The 11208-nt window shown below is 37.9% G+C and overlaps 1 protein-coding gene across 1 annotated transcript in view; it reads left to right on the top strand.

Annotated features, from left to right (window-relative positions):
• Window positions 1-506: 506 nt before the first annotated feature.
• The window catches only part of LOC140151773 (uncharacterized), a 30561-nt gene continuing 19859 nt past the window's right edge, over window positions 507-11208 (top strand). Inside the window, exons 1-3 of the mRNA XM_072174110.1 lie at window positions 507-634; window positions 6915-7337; window positions 9714-9803. Of these exons, the coding sequence (XP_072030211.1) occupies window positions 587-634; window positions 6915-7337; window positions 9714-9803 (561 nt within the window). The 5' untranslated portion in view covers window positions 507-586. The remainder of the gene's footprint in view (window positions 635-6914; window positions 7338-9713; window positions 9804-11208) is intronic.

The following is an 11208-nucleotide window of genomic DNA, read 5'->3' as shown; positions in this document are numbered from 1 at the left end:
CTTTGACCTCTGGGGCCCAGATGTGCAAAGGATAAATCTACGGGGTAGGGCCCATAAGTGTACTACATATGGGCCCTGGGGCCCTTGTAGTTTTAGCGCTAGCTTTGTCAATCTGTTACCCCTTGTTTTAACATTTGGGGCCCTGGGGCCCATAATATATGACATATGGGGTTCATGTATACTTGTATATATAGAGTACCCTGGGGCTATCAGTGTACCAACTCAGGCCCCCGAGGCTGCTTCATTTGATGAGAAACGGCATGCTTTGTATTTTTACATTTGGGCCCCTGGGGCCTGTGACCTTTGACCTCTGGGGCCAAGATGGGCAAAGGATAAATCTCGAGGTAGGGCCCATAAGTGTACCACATATGGGCCCTGTGGCTACTGTAGTTTTAGCGCTAGCCTTGACAGAATGTTGTGTTTGATGGAGGAAAAGGAGAAGGAGAAGGAGAAGAAACCATAGAATGGCAATATACCCGTTCATGCTTCGCATACGGGTATAATCAAACAAACTAGTGGGTCAGACAGCAATCAGCTGGTCACTACACACATTCAACTGTCACCAACACAGCCCTCTATATCCAGAATGAGCCAACAAGCATCCCCACTAAATAAGAACATACCTGGTCTGAAGGTAGGTAGAAAACAAGTACTTTACTTTTGTACATTAAGTTCAACCATGAAAAAAGTAAAGAGAAAAGTAATAAAGAAAACAATTTAAAAACACAGGTGTGCTTGAATAAAGAGTTACATTTCAACACTACATTGTTTTTCGCTCACCTGGAATGTTTTCACTAGATCGACTAGTGTCTTCAGCAGATGGTGATGCTGTGATGATCTCTTGTCTACAATTGGGATATACCTTTCTGATAACGTCATGTGATTGACAGTGTGACATCATAAGGTGTTATGATGTAGTGTTGCCTTTAGGGGCTGCAAGCACACTCCTAAGCATATTTTGTGGTGGTGGATGATAGCGCGGTCCTGAACACTCTGCGTAATTTCTAAGAAGCACCATCTTTTTCCTTGGGCTGGCCGTGAAAGAGAGTCCAGTCATTGTAACAGCAGTTCCTTAACACATTCTTCACATGAGCTACTTCCTCTGCTTTATCTGTCGGGTCTGTGATGACAGTTTTTGCGCAATGGAGTAGCGTTCTAACAATGAGCTTGAGCTCAAGTGGATGATGGGAGGAAAAGTTCATATATTGCTCAGTGTGAGTTGGTTTTCTATACACTTTGACCTTAAGATTTCCATCCGTTTGGCGACAAACCAAAGTGTCAAGGAAGGGAAGTTTACTGTCTTCCTCTTCCTCCAGCGTAAATTTGATGTTAGGATCAATGTTATTGATGTGATCGGTAAATTTCTCGATATGCACAGTTTTTGTGACCACAAATGTATCATCCACCTATCTCTTGCAAACAAGCAGTGGGTGGAGGGCAGATGTTAAATAATAAAAGAAAAATAAATTAATAATCACTCTTTAAAGTTACCGACCACCTCGAGTGTTTTTGCCATCAGGGATGGAAGTGAAAAGCGCAGACACATTAAGTGATACAAGTGATTCATCCGATTCCAACTTTAGTAATATCATCATTTTATTTGCCAGTAAAATGTACATATATATACATTTAAAATATTGCACAATATCAAAATTACACACTTACATATAATTTAATAAATTACGCAATGCAAAAAATATACATGCAAACCATGGAAGGTGATATAGCAAGACATTGAATCAACCCATGTTGGAGAAACTAGAACAAAAACAAAGAACAAGAGAACCCCTGGCAGGGATAGCCCGATAGTGACAAAGTCACTTTCTAAGTGGCTAAACCTAATTGGTTCCCACAGGAACACTGACAAGCAAAACAGGGGAACCGGGCAAAGGATGCAATCTGCCTATATTCTCCAACATAAGAAGGTAAAAGTAAGCCCAACTAAAAACTATTTTGAATTCCAACTAATTGTTCTGAAATGTTTTTTGATGATGATCAGTGTTGCCAATGAGAGAAGAAATGATCCCTGACACAAACCACGCAAGTACGTAAGCGACTGATCCGATGCTTGAAATAATCGGTCTAAGCAGGGCACCAGCTTTATGGATTTTTATCTCTCTCTCTCTCTAGGTGCCATATCCTAGGACGTTGGCTATCATGTCATGCCACAATTCTCTGTTATAGGCCATCTCCAGAAGCTCTGTTGCTCTATGTTCAGCTCCCCTTTCTTTTAGCCAGTCTTTCAGATTTGATAACCACATCACTCTCTTCCTGCCTCGGCTCCTTGTGCCTTCTATCCTTCCTGTCAATACTAGGTTCTCAAAACCATCCTTTTTCGGAGGATATGACCAAGGAATTTGAGCTGCTTAACTCTAATTTCACGTAACAGCTTCCTGTTCACATTTGCTCTACTTAGGACATCGTCATTAGACACTTTATCAGTCCACAGGATCTTCATCATTCTTCTAAGGAACCACATCTCACAGCTCTCCAATCTTCTTTTAATGTCTGTTGTTATTGACCATGCTTCACTTCCATACATTAGTACAGGAACGACATAGCAGTTGAGCACCCGAATTCTGGTGTCTATACTAAGGGCACTGTTTTTTAAGATCTTGTCTAATTTTGAGAATGTAGACTTAGCCAGTGCAATTCTTCTCTTTACCTCCTTAAGGGGTGGGGTATGAACGTTTGGGCAGTATTTTTTTGTGGGACATGAGAGCACATCGTACGTATCGAATTGCATTCTGAAAATGAAGAATGTCATTCTGATATCAAATAATTTTGATTTTTTAAATTCGTGATATAATACATATTTTATGGCAAATGATTAAAAATTGATATTTTTGGTATTTAACAGTCCTCGAAGTAAACTTTATAAATCTAATGATATGTACATAGAGTGTATGTAGCTGGGATGAAAAGCCGACGATCAATTGAAAATTTGGACCTTTCGTATTGAAGATATGGATTTTTTTCCCAAAACACCAACAAAATTTTGGGAAAAAACCTATATCTTCAAAATGAAAGGTCACAATTTTCAATTGATTGTCGGCTTTTCATCCCAGCTACATGTACACTTTAAGTACATATCATTAGATTTAGATAAATCCAAGTAAGGTAAATCATCCACAGTAAAGTGCTCAACCAAGAAGGGAGCTGGAATACATTTAAAATAGACTTGGTGATTTATTAAAGCATTATTTACAATATTGTGTTATGCAGTCCAGCCGAAGCCGACCTACACTCGTCAGAATATGCTAATCATTAGATTTATAAAGTTTACTTCGAGGACTGTTAAATATCAAAAAATTTTAAAATATCAAATTTTATTAATTTGTCACAAAATTTGTATTACATCGCAAATTTCAAAAAATCTAAATTATTTGATATCAGAGGAACATTCCTCATATTCGGAATGCAATTTGATATGTCTGGTGTACTCTCAGCTCCCACAAAAAATATGTGAAAACATCACTAAACGTTAATATCTGATCTCTTAATACATCTTGCATCTTCTGTGATTAGACTGCCAAGGTAATTGAAGGAGGAAACTTTCTTAATACTTTGATCTTTTACCTTCAATATGCATGTTGGGCTTTCAGTCTTTGATACCACGAAGTCCACCATACGTTTTGTCTTCTTGCAATTTAACGATAAACCTTTCCTCTCATTTTCCTGAACCACCACATCAGGAAACCTTTGCAGATCCTCCTCAGACTCAGCTAATAGGACAGTGTCATCTGCATATCTTATATTCATGATGTTATGTCCACCTATACTGAGACCATTTTTCCTTTTCTAGCTCTCTTAGAATCAGCTCACTGTAATCTGGTGACATCATACATCCTTGTCTGACTCCTCTCTTAATGCTTGTATATCCACTACAATCTCCATCCACCCTTATGTATGCTGTTTGGTTCCAATAAAGGTTCTGCAACAGTCGTAGATCCTTTCCATGCAGGTCTAGCTTATCAAGATTTTCAAAAAGCTGATCATGTCTCATCTTGTCAAAGGCTTTTGAGTAGTCAATGAAACACATGAAAACATCCTTCTACATCTCTACCGCCCTCTCTGTTATCATTCTCAAGACATAAATTGCATTCCTGGTACCAGCATCTTCTACAAAGCCGAACTGCTCTTTACCAATCTCAGGTTTTATTCTACTTCTTGCACGGAGTAACAGGATTCTTAGAATTATCTTTGTAACATGACTCATGAGGCCAATTGTATGGTGTTGTTCACAATCCACAGCGCCAGGTTTCTTGGGAAGAGCAATAAAGATTGATTTGCTCAGGTCGGCTTTTACGACACGCAGAGATTACGCAGGAGGAATTCTTCAACAGCCCCGTCCCCAGGCCATAAAATTTTGGTACATCACACACAGTGGGATATAACTTTCAATATCTAGTAAAAACGTCCAGGTGAGCAAAAATAATGTAGTGTTAAAGTGTACCTCATTATTCATTGTATCCACCACTACTTATGAATATCCTCTCGTATAAAGGTGTGCTTGTGTCCAACATTTTTGTGTGTGATATTTTGATAGTTAGTACACTTTTGTTGTACCATCACAAATTGGGGTTCATTTTCTAAAACCTTTTTGGAAACTGTATACCGTAGAACCTCGACTACAAGCATAAGGTTTATTACCTTAATATTTACCATGCGTGGTGTTCACTACCCATATCTTCAGACAACCTGTTTTGGACCACTGTCCCTATTTTAAAAGACTCAAGTTGTTCATGCTGAAACAGTATTTGTCAACTCAAATCCGCTTATTCATTTACTTATCAACCAGTCTACAGCACAGTCGCAAGTGCAGCAGCAGACATCCCAGGCTCCCAGCAACAGGTTAGGCAACCTCAAATTTAGGTTCAGAAGCCAACAGCTGCACCAGGACAGCATATCATCGGTCCATCCTAAACTACAGTCCGGCAACAGCCACAAAAATTACAGCAACTAAACCAACAATAGCTAATGCAGCAGTCTCAACAACAGGTGTCATTGCTGCAGATACAGCAGTCACAACACAACAGTCACTAAGTCAGCTGCAATCTCAGCAATGTCAACAGCTGCAATGCCAGCAGCAACAACATTTGCAATCTCAGCAACAACAACAGCTGCAAATTCAGCAACATCAACAGTTGCAATCTCAGCAACAACATCAATTACAATCTCAACAACACGTACAACAGCTGCAAACACAGCAACAACAAAAGCTGCAAATTCAGCAACATCAACAGTTGCAATCTCAGCAACAACATCAATTACAATCTCAACAACACATACAACAGCTGCAAACACAACAACAACAACAGCTGTAAACACCGCAACATCAACAGTTGCAATCTCAGCAACAACATCAGTTACAATCTCAACAACACGTACAACAGCTGCAAACAGCAACAACAACAGCTGTAAACACAGCAACATCAACAGTTGCAATCTCAGCAACAACAACAGTTACAATCTCAACAACACATACAACAGCTACAAACACAACAACAACAGCTGTAAACACAGCAACATCAACAGTTGCAATCTCAGCAACAACATCAGTTACAATCTCAACAACACGTACAACAAAACACAACAACAACAGCTGTAAACACAGCAACATCAACAGTTGCCATCTCAGCAACAACATCAGTTACAATCTCAACAACACGTTACAACAGCTGCAAACACAGCAACAACAGCTGTAAACACAGCAACATCAACAGTTGCAATCTCAGCAACAACATCAGTTACAATCTCAACAACACGTACAACAGCTGCAAACAGCAACAACAAAAGCTGTAAACACAGCAACATCAACAGTTGCAATCTCAGCAACAACATCAATTACAATCTCAACAACACATACAACAGCTGCAAACACAACAACAACAGCTGTAAACACAGCAACATCAACAGTTGCAATCTCAGCAACAACATCAGTTACAATCTCAACAACACGTACAACAGCTGCAAACACAGCAACAACAGCTGTAAACACAGCAACATCAACAGTTGCAATCTCAGCAACAACATCAGTTACAATCTCAACAACACGTACAACAGCTGCAAACAGCAACAACAAAAGCTGTAAACACAGCAACATCAACAGTTGCCATCTCAGCAACAACATCAGTTACAATCTCAACAACACGTACAACAGCTGCAAACACAACAACAACAGCTGTAAACACAACAACATCAACAGTTGCAATCTCAGCAACAACATCAGTTACAATCTCAACAACACGTACAACAGCTGCAAACACAACAACAACAGCTGTAAACACAGCAACATCAACAGTTGCAATCTCAGCAACAACAACAGTTACAATCTCAACAACACGTACAACAGCTGCAAACACAACAACAACAGCTGCAAAACAGCGATGAAAAAATTGCTGTAACTTTGGTAATATTTGTCCAAATGCGCTGGGGTAAAAACAACCTTGATCAAAACATAGAGTGCTGGGATCACATGTACAAGATAAGACGACACCGGAAGGGTATCATCATTAGTTTGCAATGGGAAGTCAGTGTTTGCTAATCGGGATATCGATTGATATGCCCAGCGCTCTGTATTTCCCGAAACATCACTTGATCAATGATGTCATAATGAGCGGCGCTGTTTATTATGACTTGCCTTATTTGGATAATTATCTACCTTATTTGGATACGACAGATAATTTATGTTCGTAGAAATTCCCTACACAGTTGCGTATGTCCACACAGTCTTCCCGACCCCATTTTTAGACTTTTCTTTTTATGTTGGGCCTGTTATTGTTGTTTGTTTTCACTTGTCCACTTATAATTTCCTGCTTCTATAGGCAGTTTTTGTTCAATTAACGTTCAAAGTTGATTAATAAATGCAGTCATCAACACTTTTGTTAACTTTCAATCTATTATTTTTTCAGCCCAGCACTCATCAGCTTATAGCAACTAGAAGTCCAACACCTGCCATTATTCATCCTCATCAGCAAACCATCACACAAGAGGCAGGGAAAGCAGACACACCTGTCAATGTCAGCAAACCTAGACAACCTAATATGACAATTGAGAGCAAGCAGAGGACTACACCAAGGGGTCCAAGAACCCATCAGGTTACTATAAGTGTGCCACCCCAAGCACAAATGTCACAGCCAGTGGCACATGTACTGCAACAGCCGAGTACATCCTCATCAGAAACAGCCCCAGTGCAAATTCCATTGTCTCAGTCTGAAATTGAGAAGGCAAAGAAGTGCAAGAACTTCCTGATGACTGTGATTAAGTTGGCATCCAATGCTATCCATGCTCCAGAAACTGTGCAAAATGTCAAACATTTGGTGCAGAATCTACTTGTAAGTAAAGCACAAGGTTACAGTTAATATTTGTACTCTAGGGCTCACCAATTTGCAATTTTGGAGGCCAAATAATGCATCTCAATTTCTAAAATATGCAAATATATGTCAAAAGGGCATTTTTACTGAATCTGAATAGCAGGACCTTTATTAGGTTAACTAATAAGTTATGGTTGGGCAACAGTAGACCCAAAGCATGATCAAAAAATGAAAAAAACCCAAAAAAACAGATGAACTTTTCACCCCCTTAGAATCTTAGCATTATAATGCAAATGTTTGCGCGATACACAAACACTTTTCACCACCTTAGCATTTTCTGAATTCTTATGACTTGAGGAATACATTAGGTGTGTTTAGACGGTAGCCTACTTTTGAATGTTACTTACAAGCGAGCCAGCAATTAAATTATGCTACAAGCGAGTGTGTGTCCACACAGGACTTACTTGTAAGCCAACTCAAAAGTAAGAGTGACCTTCACTGGTAAATTATGCCATGATTATGCACAATCAGAATAGGATTGGGTCATCAAGGTCACGCTTACAAGCGAGTTTACATGCAAGTCTTGTTCACACTGACCTTACATTCGAATGTAGCTCGCTACATGTAAGATATCTTACATGTAAAATCGTCACTTGTAACTTGCATGTAGCTACATGCGAGTGCGTTTAGATGGGCACTACATGCAAGTTTACATTCGAATGCAGTTACAAGCGACTTTACAAGCGACCGTCTGAACAAGCCTATTGTAACCAAAATATAATCAAAATAGCTGTATAAATCAATTATTCTAGCACACACCAAACTATGACAAATAGTTACAAAAAGGTATAGAGTATAAAGTATGTTTTCACTCTCTTTGCACACAGCTACAATATTTTATATGTATAAAAGATGTCCCATAAAAAGGTTACATGTTGAAAATTTTGAGATGGTAAAACAAAACACTGTAATTTTTTCAGATATTATTTATTCATCCTTGAAATTTCCTGCTAAGTTTCAACTCTGTATTTTAAAAGCAATTATGACTGCACGATGACAGGGGTGTCAAAATAACGTACATTGAAAGTTGAACGCAAGCACATCTTTGTTTTCATATGTTTTCTTATTACTCTTTATTTTTCTCTTATTGTTTTCATGGTTGAACTAATTGCACTAAAGAACCATATTGACAAATTTAATATTGCACATCTAAAAACAAATCAGTTTTAGAGCTTCTTGACTCTTGGTGGTAACAAATAAAGGGAGATGGTCATATAGAGACATGGAAATAATTTCCATGATAGAGAGTAACACATTTTTGGTAAAAGCATTTCTGCATGCTGTTTCTCCTGTCATCAACATAATGCAATTAATAACAACCTTTTGCAAATCGCAGCCGAGTTCTATACTGTAAGAATATTTGTTCATTTTCTGACTGAACACTTGACGTAAAACTGAACAAGTTTTATTCTCTATTGATCAGAATGAACTGCATCTGCCATGCTATGGTTGGGCCTACTCAAGTGCCCCACCAAATGCACGGTGGTAAATGAACCTTGTGTTGCATTATGTCATGTAAACAGCTTACTCAGGAATGCATGGAATGCAGATTTAGTATATGTAACTTGACAATCACAGGGGTACTAGTAGAGGGTACATAGATTTTGTCATGAAAAGTTCATTTGTATTTGTTAACATTAACTTAGATTATTTTCAGAAATCTACATCTAGCTTTTTTTGGGGGACACCCGGTACTTAAAATTTTATTACTAATCAAGGACGGGCTAAGAAGTCTGGTAAGAAATTCCATTTAAAAAATTTTTCATGTGAAAGTATATATTCTACTAGGTAATATTATAGTTTATGTATTTTGTCAGCATGGGTGTGAATAAAAGTCAAAAATGCACCTCAGGGAAAAAAGTATTATGTGTTCAACATCCGGGCAGTGTTATCTGGTTTGTTTACACTTACATCAGTCCACATCAGGCTATTATAGACCTTTATTACCAATTCACAAAAAGATCATATATAACTATATTGTCAAAAACAAGGGAAGTATTTCTATAGAAGTGACTCATTTGTCTTCATGGGTTAAGTAAAGATGTGATGGAAGTAATAAAAGTTCGAAAGAGCAATCAGTGGAATTTTGAGATGGTTGAATCAGGGACCTCCAATTGCAGTTGAAACTTTCTATTGACTCTATATGCAGAAAGGGCTAGAGAAAGGATTGATGACTTCATTAAATGAAATATATGAGATCTGTACTTTTAGTAGTATTGGGATAGATCTAATACTTCCTTATTGTTTTTGACAATATGGTTATAAATGTAGACTTGATTTTAAAATAATATACTAGATTTAATGTTACACTCACAGTATAAAATGATATCTTTTTAGGATGGTAGAACAGAACCAGAGGAATTTACTCAGAAGCTTCAAAAGGAGTTGCACTCCTCACCCCAACCATACCTGGTACCATTTCTTAAGGTTAGTAATCACTGTGTACATTATCTATCAAGGAATGTCTAATGAAAACTTCAGGTCTTTTTTTTAAACATTCCAGGTGTGCTGCAAATCACATTCTTCAAGATGTTGAGGTGTGCAAAGGTGTGTGATTTGAATCACAATCTTGGGAAGTAAAATGTACTGCATAAACATTTAGCTGTTTTGTAAATCGCGCTCTTCATGATCACTTTAGGCATGTGATGGGGTAGGTGCAATCACACAGGCACCCTCAAAAGACCGGCGCCCCTAACATGTTAAATAACTCTTGATGTTCAAGCAACCACTTGCAGCGATTACAAAATAAGGCTGCACGTACGGCTAGTCTTTGCTTGCGGACAGATTAGTCCTCTAATGGTGTCTTGCTGTCTCTCCACTGGTTACCAGTAAAACAAAGAATTATTTTCTCAAATCGACTGACCAATTCTCCCAGTCCTCCTCGTCTGCTTCCTGTTGGAGCTTGACATTGGTGGCACTGTTTTGGGTTTTACGAGCGGGTCACAAAGTGGTTCAATAAAGCTCAAATTTAAACAATGACAAGGTCATTTTAGGGTTATTCAGGGTCATCCAGGGTCAAATTGCCATAGATTGTTGCAGGTTCATGAAATTTGGTGGAAACGACCACCGTAGCGAGATAAAAAATATCAAGGTCATTTTGGGGTCATTTGGAGTTAAATCGCCAAAAATTGTTGCAGGTTTATTATATTTTTTTGACCTTCATAGAGCCAAAATTCAAGAATAGCTCATCCCAGATAGGTGAAACCACTGAGTATTTGTTTATTTATTTGTTTAAAACTGTGTTCATTTTTGGTCAAACTTCAAAAATCTTTAGACATTTTTTTTCTTCTTCAATTTAAGCCTTTCAAATTTCATGTATTTTCAGTCTTTTTCAGAAACTGGGAAAAAAAAAACCTGAAGAGAGCAATAGGTTTGAAAAGTTGATATATTATGCCCAAGATATATTCCAACAACTATATGGCATTAAAATTAAATTAGGTCAAACTGCATAACATATTAGAATTTTTTTTTTCAAAGTAAGTTGCAGATCCATTTTAAAGCAAAATTGTTAGTTTTCGGTCCACTGCTATTGCCCAATCATATGACCAACATCTACTGTGTATGAACCAATTTGAGCGTAGATTTGCAGCAGTGCAAGTTGATGCAACCATAGACCAAGAAGCACAGGAAATTTGATGACCTCAAAACAGCCATGGGGTACATGCATGCACACAGGCACAATCAAGTCGATTGAGCCTCTTTCATTCATTCATTCATTCATTCAATTTATTCACACATGATTTCACATATATATAGATAACAATATTTCCAAAATCATATATATATATATAATATGTATTATATACAAAATTTAAGCATCAATAACAAAAAC

The sequence above is a fragment of the Amphiura filiformis genome, chromosome 5 (assembly GCF_039555335.1).
Source record: "Amphiura filiformis chromosome 5, Afil_fr2py, whole genome shotgun sequence".
NCBI lineage: Eukaryota > Metazoa > Echinodermata > Ophiuroidea > Amphilepidida > Amphiuridae > Amphiura > Amphiura filiformis.
Note: the sequence above shows the minus strand (reverse complement) of the source record. Positions and strands in the feature narration are given on the sequence as shown.